This window comes from Pteropus medius, unplaced genomic scaffold, assembly GCF_902729225.1.
Source record: "Pteropus medius unplaced genomic scaffold, Ma_sr-lr_union100, whole genome shotgun sequence".
Lineage (NCBI taxonomy): Eukaryota > Metazoa > Chordata > Mammalia > Chiroptera > Pteropodidae > Pteropus > Pteropus medius.
In genome coordinates, this window is record NW_024349796.1 from 5,429,345 (window position 1) to 5,447,613 (window position 18,269).

General features: G+C 35.0%; 1 protein-coding gene and 1 non-coding gene across 12 annotated transcripts in view; both read left to right on the forward strand.

Annotated features, from left to right (window-relative positions):
* CDC42BPA (CDC42 binding protein kinase alpha) overlaps positions 1–18,269 on the forward strand; it is a 223,853-nt gene that overhangs the window by 140,516 nt on the left and 65,068 nt on the right. For all 11 annotated transcript variants that reach the window (XM_039883267.1, XM_039883271.1, XM_039883265.1 and 8 more), the window contains 2 exons: positions 10,380–10,627; positions 15,206–15,311. In XM_039883267.1, the coding sequence (XP_039739201.1) occupies positions 10,380–10,627; positions 15,206–15,311 (354 nt within the window). The remainder of the gene's footprint in view (positions 1–10,379; positions 10,628–15,205; positions 15,312–18,269) is intronic.
* On the forward strand, positions 16,740–16,858 carry LOC120619363 (5S ribosomal RNA). The gene has a single exon (XR_005657489.1). It is a non-coding gene; the product is annotated as a 5S ribosomal RNA (ribosomal RNA).

Here is an 18,269-nt window from a genome sequence, read left to right on the forward strand (position 1 = left end):
CTGAACTGACTTGAGGGAAGGGAAATACCCAGTCCCAGCCCACTCCAGCCATCCTGTCCAAACAGATGGGGTTCGAGGTAGAAAAACTGACAGTATTGTCTGAAATTCACAGTCCAGAGTCACAGGCCCAGTAAAAGACGGATAGCTAATCTTAATACTGCATCCCCTCTCCCTAAAGCCTACCACCACATTACTGAAAGCCTATTTACAGCACTTCCTTTTACCCAGTACATCATGTCCCACTATCAACAATAAGAAAAAAAAAAAACTACAAGATATGCTGAAAGGCAGAAAACACATTTGGAAGAGACAGAGCAAGAATCAAAACGAGACTCAGATATGTCAGGAATGTTGAAATCATCAGATCAGGAATTTAAAACAACTATGGTTGTTATACTAAGGACTCTAATGGATAAACTAGAGAGGGTGGAAGAATAAATAGCAATATAAGCAGAGAGATGGAAACTCTAAGAAAGAACCATAAAGAAATGCTAGACATTAAAAATACTGTAACAGAAATGAAGAATGCCTTTGGTGGGCTTATTAATAGAATGCTGGACACAGCTGAGGAAAGAATTTCTGAGCTTGAGGATATCTAAATAGAAACTGCTAAAAGCAATAAGAAAAAAGACTGAAAAAAAAAAACCCAACAACAATGAATATGCAAATATTGTGGAACAACTACAGAAGTTACAGCATGTGATGAGAACGCCGGAAGAAGGAAGAGAGAGAGGCACAGAAAAAATACTTGAAACACTAATGCTGAGAATTCCCCCAGAGTAACGCCAAACACCAAAGCACAGATACAGGAAGCTCAGAGACTACCAAGCAGGATAAATACCAAAAAATCTACACCTAGACATATCATTTTCAAACTACAGAAATCAGAAGATAAAGGAAAATCCTGAAAGCAGCCAGAGGAAGAAAACACCTACAGAGAGAAGAAAAGATAGGAATTCCATCTGACTTCTCAAGAACTCGTGCAAACAGGAAGAGTGGAACGACGTACTGAAAGTGTTGTGGAAAAACCCTCCAACCTAGAATTTTCTGTGAAATTATTAGTCAGAAGTAAAGGAGAAATAAGGACTTTCTGAGAGAAAAATTGAGAGAATTTGTTACAGCAAACTTGCCATGCAAGAAACGTTAAAAGAAGTTCTCTAGAAAGAAGGAAAATTATATAGCTTAGAAACTCAAGATCTACATAAAGAAATCAGGAACATCAGAGAAGGAATAAGTGAAGGTAAAGTAAATAAACCAACTCTTTATTCTTAATTAGTTTGTTCAAAATAATAGCAGCAATGTATTTCATTCTTTATGTTCGTGTGTATATATTGATATGCTTATGTATAACTAAATGCATGACAGCAGTTGGACAGGGTATGAGGAAGGTATTAGGATTATTTCATTTTAAGGTATTTGCTTTATCCACGAAGTGGTAGAGTGTTCTTTGAAAGTGGACTTGTATTGGTTGTAAATGGTTATTGCGAACTAGAACAACTACTAAAGTATTACTGATAATGCTCAGAACAGAGAAAGCAAAATTATCTAAAATGCTTAATAAAAGCACAAAAGAAAAGAAGTGGAAGACAAAAATCAGAAAAAGGGAAACAAATAGAAAACAGTAGCAACTATGGTAGATACTAATCCAAAAATATTAAGTCACTAGAATGTCGATAGTTTAAGTACACTAAGTACAAAACAGAGATTGTGTCAAAGTGGATCAAAAACAATATCCAACTATGTTTATAAGATGCCCACTTTAAGTATCGAGGCACATATAGATTAAAAGTAAATGACTGGAGAAAGATATACCATGCTAACACTAATCAAAAGAAAGTAGAAGTAGTTATACTAATTTCAGACACAGTGGAATTCAGAGTAAGGAAATTTTAGGAGTAAAAAGCATTACAAAATAATGAAGGAGGCAGTTCTCCAACAAGACGTAACACTATTTACATTATCAAAATGCATTAGGCACAAATGGATAGAACTGCAAGAAAAAATAGATGAATCCACTGTTATAGTTGGAAGCTTCAGCACTCCTCTGTCAGGAATGGACAGATCTAGCAGACACAAAATCAGTAAGGACATAGTTGAACTTGGCAATATCATCAATCAAAGTGATATAAGGGTCATCTGTAGACTACTACATTCACCTTCATCCAGCAACAGCAGAAGACACAGTCTTCTCAAGCTCATATGGAACATTCACCAAGATAGACCACATTCCGGGCCATAAAACAAACCATTACAAATCCTTAACAAATTTAAAAGAATAGGAATCATACAATGTCTGCTCTCAGAGCACAGTGGAATTAGACTAAATATCAATAACAGGAAGATAGCTGGGAAAAAAATCCAAAATACTTGAAAATTAACCAAAGTAGTTCTAAATAACACATGGGTAAAAGAAAGTATCTCAAGAGAAATTTTAAAATATTTTAAATTAAATGAAAATGAACTCAATTTGTGGGATACCATGAAAGCAGTGGTTAGAGGGAAATTTATAGCATTTAATACAATAAAAGAAGAAAGATCTAAAATTAATCATCTTAGCTTCCACCTTAGGATACTGGAGGGGGAGAGAAAATTAAATCTAAAGTAAATAAAGGAAAAGAAATAATAAAAATTGCAGCAGAAATCAATTAAATTTAAAACAAGAAACCAAAAGAGAAAAATCAATGAAACCAAAGCTTACTCTGAAAAGATCAGTAAAATTGATAAGCCTCTAGACAGGCTAATTAAGAAAAAAAGAGATCCTTTTACCTATTTTTGAGAGAAATCATATTAAGCTTTCTCACAAACTATGCTTAAATTCCAGGAATCAGTTATTCATAAAATAGTGTAATTTTAATACAACAGTGGATTACAAATGTTACCATTTTACTAACAAATTTGCTGTTAAATTTACATGGAGATGAGTCTGTGGTTTTATTATTTGTATGCTATTTTCCTTAGATTTTATTTCAGTGTAATGTTAACATTATATAAAGTGAAGCTTTCCTGTTTTCTCTGTGCTTCCTTGATATCTGAAAGAATTGTCCTGTAACACATTCTTTGTTGTTATATAGTAGCTTTGTCAGTGACTTATTTTGTTGTTGATTTGTTTTGAAACAATTTGGTTACCTCATATTTTTCCAGTAAAATGTGTTTCAGATATGTCAACTTATAAGCATAGGAGTTTACATTTACTTTACATAAATGATGTAAAGTAAGATAATTAAGATGATTAATTTTAAGATGATTAGCTAAGATGATTAATTTTAGATCTTTCTTCTTTTATTGTATTAAATGCTATAAATTTCCCTCTAACCACTGCTTTCATGGTATCCCACAAATTGAGTTCATTTTCATTTAATTTAAAATATTTTAAAATTTCTCTTGAGATACTTTCTTTTACCCATGTGTTATTTAGAACTACTTTGGTTACATTTACTTTATATAAATGTAATAACTTCCCTGAAAACTTGAAAGAAAGGGGAATTACCTGTAGGTAACAGTTGTATCAGTTGTATTGTTTTACATGTTTATAATTCTGACACTAGAATTCTTCCTTAAAATTTTCTTCTCGTCTGTAGTAAATATTTTTGCAAAGAATATGCTTTATGTTTTGTATGCTGTGCTTTCTGCTCTATTTTTAAACTTTTATTGTAAAATATAACACCAAGAAAACAAGAATTAAAAAGAGAGAGGACACTACTAATATCAGAAATGAAAGAGGGGATATCACTGCACAACCCGTGTACATTAAAAGAGTAATAAAGGAATACTACGAACAACTGTATGCTGACAAGATTCGATAACCTAGATGAAAAGGACAAGTTCCTTGAAAGACACCAGCTGCCAAAACTCACACAGGAAGAAGAAAATAATATGAAAAGATGTCTCTGTCTATTAAAGAAATTGAATCAATAATTGATCACCTTTCAGAAGAGAAAGCATGAGTCTCAGATGTGTTCGCTGGTGAGTTCTGCCAGCCATTTAAGGAAGACGTCATACCAGTTCTCTATAATCGCTTTCAGGAGATAGAAGCAGGACTTAACTCATGTTATGATCCCCGTGTTTCATGAATACCAAATCCAGGCAAAGACATTACGAGAAAAAGCTATAGACATGCCTCATAGATGCAGAAATCCTCCACAAAATATTACCAAATTGAATGCCTCATAGATGCAGAAATCCTCCACAAAATATTACCAAATTGAATCCAACAATGTATAATAAGAATTATATACCACAACCTAGTGGGATTTTATCCCATGTATACAAGGCTACTTCAGCGTTTGAAAATCAATTAATGTAATGCCTTACATCAACAGACTAAAAAATAAAAATTACATGATTATATCAGTTGATGTAAAAAAAGTATCTGACAGAGTCTAACACCTTTTCATGATAAAAATTTTCAATAAATCAGAAACAGAGGGGAACTTTTTCAATTTAATAAAGAATATCTACCGCCAAACCTACAGCTAACATCACACTTGCTGGTGAGAAACCTGGTGCTTTCCCACTATGACCAGGAGCACGGCGAGGACATCACCTCTCACCACTGCCTGTCAGCACTGCACTGGACATCTTAGCTAATTCAGTAGGACACACACATACACAATGAAATAAGGTATAGAGATTGGGAAGGAAGACATAAAATTTTCTTTGTTCACAGATGACTTGATCGTCCATGTAGAGAATCAAAAAAGTTGACAGAAGAACTGAAAGTAGTAAGTCATTATAGCATGGTTACAGGACACAGGTCAATATACAGAAGTCAGCTTTCCTTTATGCCAGCCATGAACAAGTAGATCTGAAATTTAAAACTCAACATTATTAACATTAGCACTCACAAAAATGAAATTCTTAGATATATATTTAACAAAATAGGCCCAAGATCTCTATGGGGAAAACTACAAAGCTCTGATGAAAGAAATCAAAGAACTAAATAAATAGAGAGATATTCCGTGTTGGTGGATAGGAAGACTCACTAATGTCAACATGTTAGTTCTTCCGGTCTTAATTGATAGATTTGATACAGTTCCAGTCAAAATCCCAGCAAGTTCTTTTGTGGTTATTAACAAACTAAACCTAAAGTTTATAGAGAGAGACAAAACACCCAGAATAGCCAACACCATATTGAAGAAAAGAGCACAGATGGAAGACTCACACTGCCTGACTTCACTGCCTTATGTCATGACTTACCATAAAGCTGCAGTAATCAAGACAGTGTGGTGTTGGCAAACGAACATGCAGGTAAATCATCTTTGACACAGGAGCAAAGGCAATACAATGTAGCAATGATTCTTTCCAGCAAATGCTGCCAGAACTAGACATACACATCCAAAAAAAAAAAAAAATCTGAACACAGACCTTTCACCTTTCACAAAAATGCTGAACGGAAGAAGCCAGACAAAAAAAGGACAGATATTGTATGATTCTACTTATACGAAATATCTAGAATAGGCAAATTCATTGAAATAGAAAGTTGAATAGAGGTTACCAGGGGTTGGGTAGAGGGGGTAATGGGGAGTTATTCTTTAATGGTTATAGAATTTCTCTTTGGGGTGATGAAAAAGTTTTGGAAATACATAGTGCTGATGGTTGGGATATGAATATAATTAATTCCACTGAATCGTACACTTAAATGTGCAATATGGCAACAATTACGTTATATATTTTTTACCACTTTTTAAAAAATAGTAATGCTGTAACAATACCAAACACCATTGAAGTGTACACTTTAAGTGGGTGAATAGTATGGTATGTGACTTGTATCTCAAGGCTGTTTAAAAAACGCTTTTCAATTGTTGTGATCATATTCTACGAGAGCTTTTTTTGTTTGTTTCTTGAGGTTTTTTTGTTTGTTTGTTTGTTTGCTTTTTTAACCCTGTTGTATTAGTTTGCTAGGGTAGCTGTTACAAATTACCACATACTGGGTGGCTTAAAAAACAGGAATTACGTCTCAATTGTGGTGGCTACAAGTCCAAAATCGAGGTGTTGGCAGTGTTGGCTTCTGATGGTTTGCTGGCAATGTTTTGCCTTCCTTGTCTTATAAATGTATTACTCTGATCTCTACCTTAATCTTCACATAATGTTTATACTGTGTGCATGATTCTGAGTCTGAATTTCTTTTTTTATAAGGAGACATTCATACTGGAATAGGACCTACACTAATGACCTCATTTCAGGTTAATTATCGCTGTAAAGAACCATTTTTTATTTTCTTTCCAGGTATAGTTTTCTTTGAGGTATAATTGACAAAAAAGATTTATATATTTAAGGTGTAAAATTTGATGTTTAGATTATATATATACATTGTGAAATATTTACAGTCAAGCTAATTAATGTATCCATCACCTCCCTTAGTTATCTTTTTCAAAATTTTCTTTCTCTCCCTCTCTTTTTCCGTTCCTTCCTCATTTCCTTTCTTTTTCTGAGAACAATGAAGATCCACTCTCTTAGCAGATTGCAAGTGTACAGTACAGTATTGTTAACTTTATTACCCTGCTTTGCAGTAGATCTCCAGAGCTTACTCACCCTCCATAACCATTCCCCTGACCAACATTTCCCCACCTGTGACAACTGTCATTCTACTCTCTGCTTCTAAGAGTTTGAGTTTTTTTAGATTCCGTATATAAATCAGATCATGCAGTAGTTAAGAACCTATTTTTAAGCATAGTCACATTCTGAGGTCCTGGTTGGTAGTGCTTTTAGGAGTTTTGGAGTTTTGGAGGAACAGTTCAACCTTTAACGCATGTGTTTTTCTGTTGAAAGCGTGATATAAGCATTTTCACTCATCATTTATTACCTGATTGTCATAAACATAGTTTTAATGATTCCAGAAGAACATCCAGTTATCTAATTCCTTACTACTAAATATTTAATTTTCACTTTTGCTGTATTATAATTACCATGAGCACCTTTATGTACTGCTTTCTCAGAACAAATGTCTAGAGATGAAATTGTCAGGTCATTTTAGGCACTTGAAACATGCCACAAATCTTTGCAAGGATGAGAAGCATTTCTTGCTTTATTAGGAGATTGTTTATTGATCGTATTTTCTCTGTATGAATTATGTCTAAGTCATTTGCCCATTTAATTTTGTCGTCCCAATGTTTTTCTTATCAATTCATTGAAGCTCTGCATAGTAAATATTGTACTTTTTCTCATATTTTTTTGTAACTATTTCACCAATCATTTGCCTTATAATTTTGGACTTATTTCTTTTTCAAATTATAGAACTTTTTTTTATTATTATTATTTTCCTAAGCATTTCTTCCATGGCTTCAAAGATTGGCTTTTTCTTCTTTTTTAGAGTTTGCTAATAAATACGTAATTCTGCTTTTTTCTCTGGATGTTTCTATTGGGTTTAAAAATGTTAACTCTAATCCATTTGGAGTTTGTTTTGCTGAATGGTATGATATGAGAGTCATTTTATTTTTTTATTGCTAGCTGGTTGTTCCAAATTCATTAACTGATCACTGCCTTCCTCAGTTATGAAAATGTCTCATATATTAAATTGTTTTAAAGACTGGTCATCTATTATGCTGATACTTTATTAAAAATCTGTAGCATGTTTCAATATCTGAAAAGAATATTCTTCTCTCCCTCTCTTTATTCTTCTTCCTTAGTTAAGATTTTCTTTGGTACTTTTACTAATTTATTTTCGCTTATGTACTAGGAACATTTGTCTCCATCCCCCACCCCTGCACTACCTCCCACAATAAAAATTTTATTATTAGATTTCGAGGAAGATAATTTGAGAAATATTGAATGCATATTACTTAATCTTCCCTTTCAGCTGTTTGGTATTTTTCTGTTGTTTTAAGTCGTCTTTTATTTTTCTTTTAAAAAGACTTGTAATTTTTCATATAATTCAGAAGCATTGTTTACCTTCGTCATTCTTTATGTGTGTATATTAATTTCTGGTGATTTTTGTTTGATTGTTTTTTCTATTAACAGTGAAAATTTTTAGTATGTTTTCCTCTTGTTTATTCTATTTGGAATGTACTTCTGGTGTTTTACCACTAAGTGTGATTTTTGTCTAGTAGCTTGAAAATGGATAATTTTTATATTAGGAGACTTACTGTAATTTTTTCTGTTTTATCATGGAGCCCGGGGTAGTATTTGGAATTGGTGCTGGATTTTATCATTTACTTTTGGGCAGGTTACCTACCGAAATCATCATATGGATTTATTTTGATTTAACCTATGGAAATAATGTATTTTTGCACACTTATCGATACATTTGCTAATATTAAATTACTTAAATACCTGTAATAAAACCTATTCTTTTGAGGTAGATTGTTCTTTTTTTTACATATGATTTTATTTTATCAACATTTTATTGGGCTTTTTACATCCTATCAATAAGTGAAAAATCTATGACTTATTTTGGTGGTATCCTTGTTAGGTTTTAATTTCAGGGTAATTTTTGCTTGAAATCTCTAGTGCATGCTGCTGTTATTATCTCAACAGCCAAATTACACTAAACTGAACAGCAAACCAAAAGTGTTCTTTGGGTTATTAGAAAAATGAACGAGTAGTTCAGTCATCCACATTACTTGCAGGGGATAGGTTCCCAGATCCCCAGTGGATGCCGAAACCGTGAATAATGTCAAACCCTATATGTGCTATGTTTTTTCTATACATATATGCCCATGATAAAGCTTAATTTATAAATTAGGCACATAAGAGGTTAACAACAATAACTAATAATAAAAGAACAGTTACAATAATATTCTGTATTAAAAGTTATGTGACTGTGGTCTCTCTCTCTCTCTCTGTCTCTATCTCTGTGGGGACTCCCTTCTTCTTGTGATATGTGAGATGATGCTTATGGGATGAGATGAAGTGAGATGAATGACCTAGGCATTGATACCGTAGTGTTAGGCTGTTATAAACTTGAACACAAGCACTGCGATACTGTGACCATCCACATGATAACTGAAATACCTACTAAGTGACCAAGATGGCCAATGTATACAGCGTGCATACACTGGACAAAGGGATGATTCACATTCTGGGTGGGATGGAGCAGAATGGTGCAAGATTTCATCATGTTGCTCAGAAAAGCATGTGATTTAAAATTTATGAATTGTTTACTTCTGGAATTTTCTATTTAATATTTCAATCTATGGTTGACTGCAACCGCGAGTAACTAAAACCATGGAAAGCGAAACCGCGGATAAGGGGAGGGTACTGTATAGGTAGATAAGTTGTCAGTGCTGCAGACGTCGATTCCGGCATCGTTTTTGTGGAACCGCATAAGAGCAAGAGTCTGGCTTGATGTGGCTCGTCCCGGGTGCAGCAGAGCTCTGCATGCTGGGTTGCCTCGGGCAGTCTGGGTCGGGCATATGGGAGGCACTTCATAAGTGTCTTTGAATAAATGGTTACATATTGCAGCGGATACCCCGGAGACATTTCTGAGGCCCACGTTGATGCCGTTGTTTTGTTAAAAAATTATGTACCTCAAATGTGAAGAAGCCAGCAGAGTGTTCTTTCAACTTTAAATCAACTACTGTTTCCAGTTTTTCCGCCCTTAATACTAGCTTCAGAAAAGGACAAAATGTCCCCCAGAGCTTGATTCCTTGTTGTCACAAAACAGAAGCATATAGGTTCTTTGGGTTTTAAAAGTTTTGTTGTCAATCACTTGGGAAGATACTTCACATGTAACAAAGAAATAGAAAAGCTACAAAGCTCAGGAAATCTTATGATCTCTATTTCCGTTTACCCTTTAGCCACTACCAGGAAGAACCTTTGGACTTTGTTTTCCTTTCTTTCTTATACTGAGAGTATGTTTCAATCTAATTTCTAAAAAGATGGTTTTCAACTAGATTTCTCCTTAATGCCCTAAACACAGAGACTTATCTTTTTTTTTTTTTCATTGTAGAGTGAATATGACGTTATGTTAGACCTTTGTCATTTCTCCCTGAGCCATTGCAGAAGCCCCCTCTCTTTACTTTTGTAAATTCTGGCTCTACTATCTCCTCCCTCAGTTTAATCTTTTAAAGACACACATGTGTTTATTACTTTTTATTGGTTCCACATCAGAAACAAGATTCAGTTAGATTTTTTCCTCACCAACAATAATTGTATGTAAATTAAAATTTTAAGTGTAAAAGAAATAATTCTATAAGTACCAGCAGAAAATACAGATAAATATATAACCTTGGTATGAAGAAGACTTTAACATACACAACAGTAAAGACATATACACTGAGAAAAAATTACAACATATGGCAGACAAAAGGTTAATAGAAAGTATTATTTTTATGTGATGTATACAAAATAATATTTAACTATATTAAAAGTATTATTATAGAAATAAGTTATTTGATATTTTATTATTCTTATAAATGAACTAATCTTTTGTTATTCTATAGCAAAAACAAATTAGTTACTCACCAGGAGTATGCAGCATAGAACATCAGCAAGAGATAACAAAACTAAAGACTGATTTGGAAAAGAAAAGTATCTTTTATGAAGAAGAATTATCCAAAAGAGAAGGAATACATGCAAATGAAATTAAAAATCTGAAGAAAGAACTACATGATTCAGAAGGCCAGCAACTTGCTCTGAACAAAGAAATTCTGATTTTGAAAGACAAATTGGAAAAAAATAGGAGAGAGAGGTAAGAATCAAGTTATTTACTCCTTTAATAAATATTTCTTGAATGTCTGTTATGTGGCAGGGACTGGGAACGCATAGGCAGTAAGTGTATTCTAGTCCTCAGGAAGACCAAGGACGAGATTGGTAAATAGACAATTCCAGTGCAGCATGATAGGAAAGCAAATGAGAGATGTGTAGGAGCACCCATAGAAGAGGCACAAAAAAATAGCTTCAGTGCTTCTATTTTGAGGGTCAAAATTATTTCTAAGTTAAGGTGAAAGAAATATATAGCCGTAGAAGAGTGTGTCCAGGCAGAGGTAGCATCTATAGCGGACAAGGGAAGTGTGGCGCAGCCAGAAAATAAAAGCCGTTCATGATGGCGAAAACATCAACAGGAAGATGAGAGGGACGAGAAACGAGGCTGGAAGGGAAAGGAGAGGCAAGATCACGAAGGAGCTATGTGATCGTATTTATATTTTTAAAAGATCACTCTTAGAACTGTGCGGAGAACGGGCTGGAAGGAGCAGACTGCGGGTAGGAATCTGTCTGTGACAGATGAGGTTGCGGGATCTTAGGTAGCGGCAGTGAAGATGGAGAGAAGAAGTGTACGGGTTTAAAAGGTCTATTGAACAGACAGAACTTAAAGAACATAGTGACCAAGATGTGAGTAATGAGAAGCAGGAGAAATTGTCAGTGATCACTCTGGTTTCTAGATTTTAGGCAACTGAATGTATGTATTATCATTCTCAACTTATATTGAAAGCCTAAGTTTATTCAATTTGGTATATTCATTCAACAAAAGTGTTAGAACCGTCTATGTGTAAAGCACTGATTAGGCTCGGGAACAGCAGTGAACAGACAGAAACCTCTTTCCTTAGGGAGCTTTTCTTTAGGATGATGAAAGACTGAATGAAATAAGTAAAATATAAAACATAGTAGAGAATGATAAATGCCAAGAACAGAAAATAAGGCAGCGAATGGGGGCTGTGAAGCATTAAGGGGGAGGATTCGATTATATATATAGGATGGCCAGAGGAAATTATACTAAGGGGGTAACGTCTCAGCGAGGACTGAAGATAATAGGGAGATAGCTCTGTGGATATATGAGAACAACATTCTGTATGAGAAGAACAAGCCTGTTAAAAAAAATGAGAAGGCAAAACTATGGAGACAGTTAAAAAATCAGTGGTTGCTGGGAACTGGGAAGAGGGTAGGATGAATAGGCAGAGTACAGAGGATTTTAAAAAACTACTCTGTATGATCCTGTAATAGTGGATACATGTCATTATACATTTGTGCAAACCCTAAGAATGTACAACACCAAGAGTGAGCCCTAATGTAAACTAGAGTGACGAATAATGATGTATCAATGTAGAGTCATCAGTTATAACACATGCACCAGTCTGGTGAGGGATGTTGATAGTGGGAGATAGTGGATAGTGTGCCTGTTGCGGGCAGGAGGTAGATGGGGAATCTGAACCTTCTTCTTAATATTGCTGTGAACCTAAAACTTTTCTAAAAAATAAGTCTATGAAAAAGAATAAGGAAGAGGCTAGTGTGGCTGAAGTAGAGTTAAGGGGAAAGAGTAGTAAGAGATGAGTGTGAGAGGTACTGGGGGCAGATCACGTACGGCTTTGTAAGGTCTGTGCAGTTGACTTCCAGTTATTTTCTCTGAGTAAACCATTGGAGGAAGTCTTATAGGATTTTGAGTGGGAAATTGACAACTACTGATTTGCATTTTAAGAGGATTGTACTGACTACTGGGTTAAGAACAGTCTGATTTAGATAAGAGAAAAGGAAGTGAAACCATTTAGAGGTCTACAGCAATAATCTGGGCCAAAAAAAAAAAAAATGATGGTGGCTCGGGCCTAGGGTGGTGGCAGAATTGGTGGTAAGAAATGTTCAGTTTCCAATATTATTTAAAGGTAAAGATAATGATATTTGTTGATGGATTAGATATGGAGTGAGGAATTATCAAGGATGATACTAAGGTTTGGAGCCTTAGCAATTAGGAAAACGTAGTTACCATTTAAAGAGGAAGACTGCAGGAGAAGCACGTTTGGGATGGGAGTATTATCAGGAGCCAATGTTAAACAAGTTGTGTCTGAGATGCTTATGAGACATCCCAGTGGAGATGGCAAGTAGGCCATCCTGTAGACCAGCCTGAATTTCAGGGCTAGAAATAAAATCCTGAGAATATTTATCACTCACACGATATAGGTGAAGAGATGAGACTACACGAGGTCACTTAGCGAATGAGTGTAGGTAAAAAAGAGGTCCTAGGACTGAACAGGGGCACGCCAGTCTTTAGAAGTTGGGGCATGAGGAAGAAACAGCAAAGTGGATACAGAAAATGGCAGCAAGAATGATAGGAGGGAGACCAGGCAAATTTGGTATCCTGGAAGCCATGTGATGAAAACATATCAAGTCTGTCTACATGCCACATGAGATGAGTTCTCAGTCAAATGAAATGATGTCCAAATAATGGCAGTTGAGTTTAACAATATGAAAGTCATCGATGACTTTGATAAGAATAATTTCAGTGGCACAGGGGGTGCAGAAACCCAATAGCGGGATCCAAGGGCTTGAAGGAGAACAGCTGGAGAGAGTGTAGATGACACCATTATTATTTGGAGTCTTTTATCATAAAAGCAAATAGTGCAATGAGATAGGAGCTGGACGAGAAATTTATCTTAGAAGTTATTTTGCTTTTTGTTTTTAGCTGGAAGAAATAACACCATGCTGTAATCACATACCATCCAATAGATGATTCAGGGGAGAGAGAGGAGAAAAGTGCCAGAGCAGTGTACTTGAGCAGGTGCATAAGTGAAGGTGTTGGCCTCAGCTGTGTTGTTCGCCTATAGTAAGAGGAGAGAAAGTAGAGTATGTAGGCACAGAGGAAGTCAGAGAGGGTGGCAGGAACTTGTTTATGTGCTGCGCTCTCTTGAGATGGGCATTTTGAAATCAAGGTGCTTGGGAGGCATCTTCGTGGACATACTAAGTCAGCAGTTTGAAAGCCAGAAAGCTTCAGGTGTAGACTCAGTGTTCATCAGCATAATAGGTGATGGTTGAAATCAGAAGTGTAGTATGCAAGAGATAGCTCAGGAAATATGTGTGGAAAGAGAAGAGTCAAGTACCCGAGACAGAATCCCTAGGAGCCTTGACGTCTGTGGAGGACAGAGGGGAGTTTCCACAGGCAGCTAAAGCCGGGAGAGCTGGTATCTCTGAAGCCAAGAGAAGAAAACGTTTCAAGAGGAGGGCGTGGACATCACTGTCAAGGGTAGCCCGTAGATCGGATGGAATAACAGTTCAGACAGTGGTGAGTTTTTGAGGTGGTGGTGGCAGGAGCCAGATTTTGGTGTGGCAAGAGACAATTAGATGATGAGAAAGTGGATACGGCCAGCTCTTTCTAGATTTCAGAATGGTCACCAGTGAATGGGACTACGAGGAAAGTGGAAAATGGAGTGTGACATAGGGTTTAGGGGAGAGTTTATTTTGTTTTAATGTGGGAAAGACTTAAGCTTTCATTAATGCTAATAGGAAAAGAGAATGGTTTTACACAGAAATTTTACTCAACTTATTCATGCACATATTTTTCTGAAAAGAGGCTTCTTTGTAATTTTTCATGTTTTTTGTTTGAAGTTGCTTAAAGAACCAAGAAGGATTCTTTAACATAACTACATTTCACATTTTGACTATAGATAATAAGGAAAATAGTACATTTGCTTGGACACAAGATGTTTTATTTTTCTGAAATTTATTATTTAAATTCGATTTTTAATTTATATTCAATAATTTAATGGTATCAGGGATTTTTAAGATTACATTTAAAAAAATCAGCCATTGCTTATGTTCTTTCTTGATTTGGTAGCAGTCATATAAAATTATCCAGAACTGATCCGCATTTAGTTTTATTTGCTGCTAAGATTTTTCATCAAACTACTATTGATATAAACTTCTTTGTCTATATTTCTCTATCTCATTTTTCAAAAACCGACTTTTTTTTTACTCCCTTAGGTTTTAAAAAGTCTATTAGAACAGTGTTTACCTCTAAAGGTTAATTAGTTCTGCCCCCCAGAACTATCATTTTAAGTAAGTTTATAATATTAAATTAGATGTGTATTTATGTATATACGTGTAGGGAGGTAGGTACTTAGGTAAGAAGGAAGGAAGGGCTGAGTGTATTGAGAGAACTGTTGGAAATGGAATTGTGAATTTTCTGTGCAGTCTAGAGCTGAGTGTAAAGAATCATATTGTAGTCCATTTATCCTCATTCCCTAACACGTTATTTTCTCACACTTTGTAGTTTATATATAGCCAAATAAAGTGAACACGAACAGGAAGCCTACAGACTGCAGATGTCTTCCTCAGATTTTCATGAATTAAATGAAATGAAAAAATATGTTATTAAACAAATATACTTGTTATTTAAAAGGGAATGGTTGTGACTTAATTTTAAGGGAAAGAATTGGGATTTGGAACAATCAAGATCTAAGTGACTTTTCAGAATAAAGCATATGGTACAGTAGCCAATCTGGGACACCATTTTACCTTTAATTCATTTCTTTTTTTTATTCTTTTATGTTTTGAATTGTGTTAGTCAAAGTGAAAGGGAAGAATTTGAAAATGAGTTCAAGCAACAGTATGAACGAGAAAAAGTATTATTAACTGAAGAGAATAAAAAACTGACAAGTGAACTTGATAAGGTGAGTGAGTGAACGCCACCTTCATTGAGCACATGCTGGATGTTTATCACTGTGAGAGAAATTGTGAGTGTAATTTTAAATTTCGCATACATTTTCTTGTTTTGTTTTAATATTCCTCCTCATACTCAAGGAGGAATAAAAGTATTATTAGTTATAATAAGGAAATATTTATTCCTGGAGAAATAGGGAAGGATTTGGGATTTCTTCTCCCATTTGAACCCCTTTTTCATTTTTGCTCCTTTTATTCAATTTTTGCTTCCTTCTCTGCTTAACCGAGTCCACCTATCTGCACATCTTCACTCTTTCTTTCCATTTATGCATTTTCTAGTTGGTGTGAATTGGGTATTTTCCCCATGAGAGATAACCAAAGAATACCTTTGCCATTGATATACCAACTGTTTCATTGGGAAACAGCCTGAAGAGAACTGAATTTCTTCTCAACAGAATTTTAGATATAGAAGCCAAAAAACAATTATTAACTTTGAAACTTACATAAATTTTATAACGTATACATTCTCACATTCACATTTTTAAACTCCAAAAATTAAAATTAAAAAGGAAATAAAAAAAGTTTGTTGAGATTTTCAGAAGTCTTAAGATACACTTTTTAATAAAAGATAACTTACTGCAAATAAAATTAGCCATCTGTTCTGTGGAGTGAAAGTAAATGGTTTCTAGTAAGAAAACATGCCATTTGTATCTTGTTTTTAAATTATTTTACTTTTTGTAAAATTACAAAAAATACAGAAAATATTTAACATAAAAGATACCCATGTTCTTATCACCACAAAACAACTATTTTAATTTTGTTTTTTTCTAGATTTTGTTTGTATACATATTATTACATAATTACAATCGTATATACATTCTATTTTCTAATTTACCTTTTCACTTAAAATATTATGAGTATTTTTCCACATTCCTGTGTCGTCTTGTAATTATTATAAGCCAGATATGTTAATGTACAAATAATAAAACCTTCTCATTCCCAAACATTCAAAACAAACTAATACTTAAGTAAAATTTACTATGTGCAGGTCCTCTTCTGAGTTACTTTATGTAAACCATTTAATTCTCACAATAACTCTCTAAAGTTTACCCTATTTATCCTCGCATTTTATACACGAGGAGATTGAGGCAAAGGGAAATTAAGCTTCTTTCCTAATCACAGAACTAGGAAATGGCAGAATCGAATATAAACATAGGTAGTCTGGTTCCAGGGTCCATGCTTTTATTCAGTAATAATGAAAAGATTAACTTCTTCTGACTAATACTAAACAAATTTGTTTAAAACTACTTGTAACTATTATAACATGGCAACGCAAGATCTGCATTTCCTCCTCTTCTTGCAAATCTCCAGCTGAAACCCCAACCACAAATTAATTAGAAAGATTGTAAAAAGCAATGGTTATGAAAAACGGATATGTTGTCTACGGCCATGCTACCCTGAACAAGCCCGATCCCATCTGATCTCGGAATCTAAGCAGGGTTGGGCCTGGTTAGTACTTGGATGGGAGACCACCTAGGAAGACCAGGTGCTGAAGCGTAAAAAAATTTAAAAATAAGGCATTGTAAGCTGACAAGGTCCTTGCAATGTGTGAAATCAACCAAGGGTTGCCTCACCTAAAATAAAGACAGAGAGAGAGAGAAAGCAAAAGCATTCTCAAAAACAGTTGGTAGACTTCTGGCTATGAAGAGATTGATGAATCCTCTCTCAAAAAAAAAAAAAAAGTTTTAAAGTGGACACTTGTCAAAAACAGTCATTTCAAGAGTTGTCACAATTAAACCAGAGGAAGGCAACTACAAAACATTGCTGAGATAAATCAAGGAATACCTAACAAATGGAGATATACCATGTTCATGGATAGGAAGGCTCAAAATTGTTAAGATGGCATTTCTCCCTAATTGATCTATAGATTCAGGGAAATTCCTATCAAAATTCTGGTAGGCCCTCTTGTTGGAATTGACAAGCTTATTCTAAAATTTATGTGGGAATACAAAAGATTTATTTTTTGGGGAAAAACAAAAGTTGGAGAATTTACACTATAGAATTTTGAAATTTACTATAAATCTGTAGTAACCCAAAGACTGAGTAATGGAACAGAGTAATGTGATATAGTTCTAACCCAAAAGCTGACAGGCTCGAGGCCACTGACAGGAAGAGCCACTGTAAAGAATCCAAAGGCAAGAAAAATCGATATCCAAGCTTGAAGGCAGCCAGGCAGGAGGAATTACCTCTTACTCACTAGGGTTAGCCTTTTTGTTCTACTCACCTTCAACTGGTTGGATCCCCCCTCCCCCGCCACTTTAGGGAGGGCAATCTGCCTTATTCAATCTCCCGATTCAAATGTTAATCTCATTCAGAGACACCTTCAAAGATAGGCCCAGAATGTTTGACCAAATGTCTGGGTACCCTATGGTCCAGTCAAGTTGACATGTAAAATTAATCATCACATGGCCCCACATCCCCACAAACCATTATAAATAGTTCTAAGAAAAACACACTTCCTTCAAGTTAAGTAATCGAAGAGAAACTAGCATAATATTGCTACCATCATACCAAAAAGGAATAAAAGGATAGGAATAATGGCAGATTGAGACCATTTATCAGAAAATTGTAGCTATGAAATAAAAACTTTGTGCAAATGTTTTATCTAAAGTTTTAGAAATGTAATAAAGCAACAACTTTTGCTTCTGACTATGACAGGTTAGCTAACATACCCACCACCTCACCAAGAAGAGCTATAAAACTGGATTTTAAAAAAAGTAATACTATAGGAATACTTTCCGCAGTATTCATCTGCAGGAAGGCATCGGAGAGAGAAGGTGGCTAAGACCCTATAGAGAGTAGTGCCGAGATGAGCCCAGCGTTCAGTGTCACTGATGTGAAAGCAGTAGCTGGGAATCCAGGAGGCCAACCACAGTGTTCCACAGTCTCACAGGTTTGGAGAGAGGAAC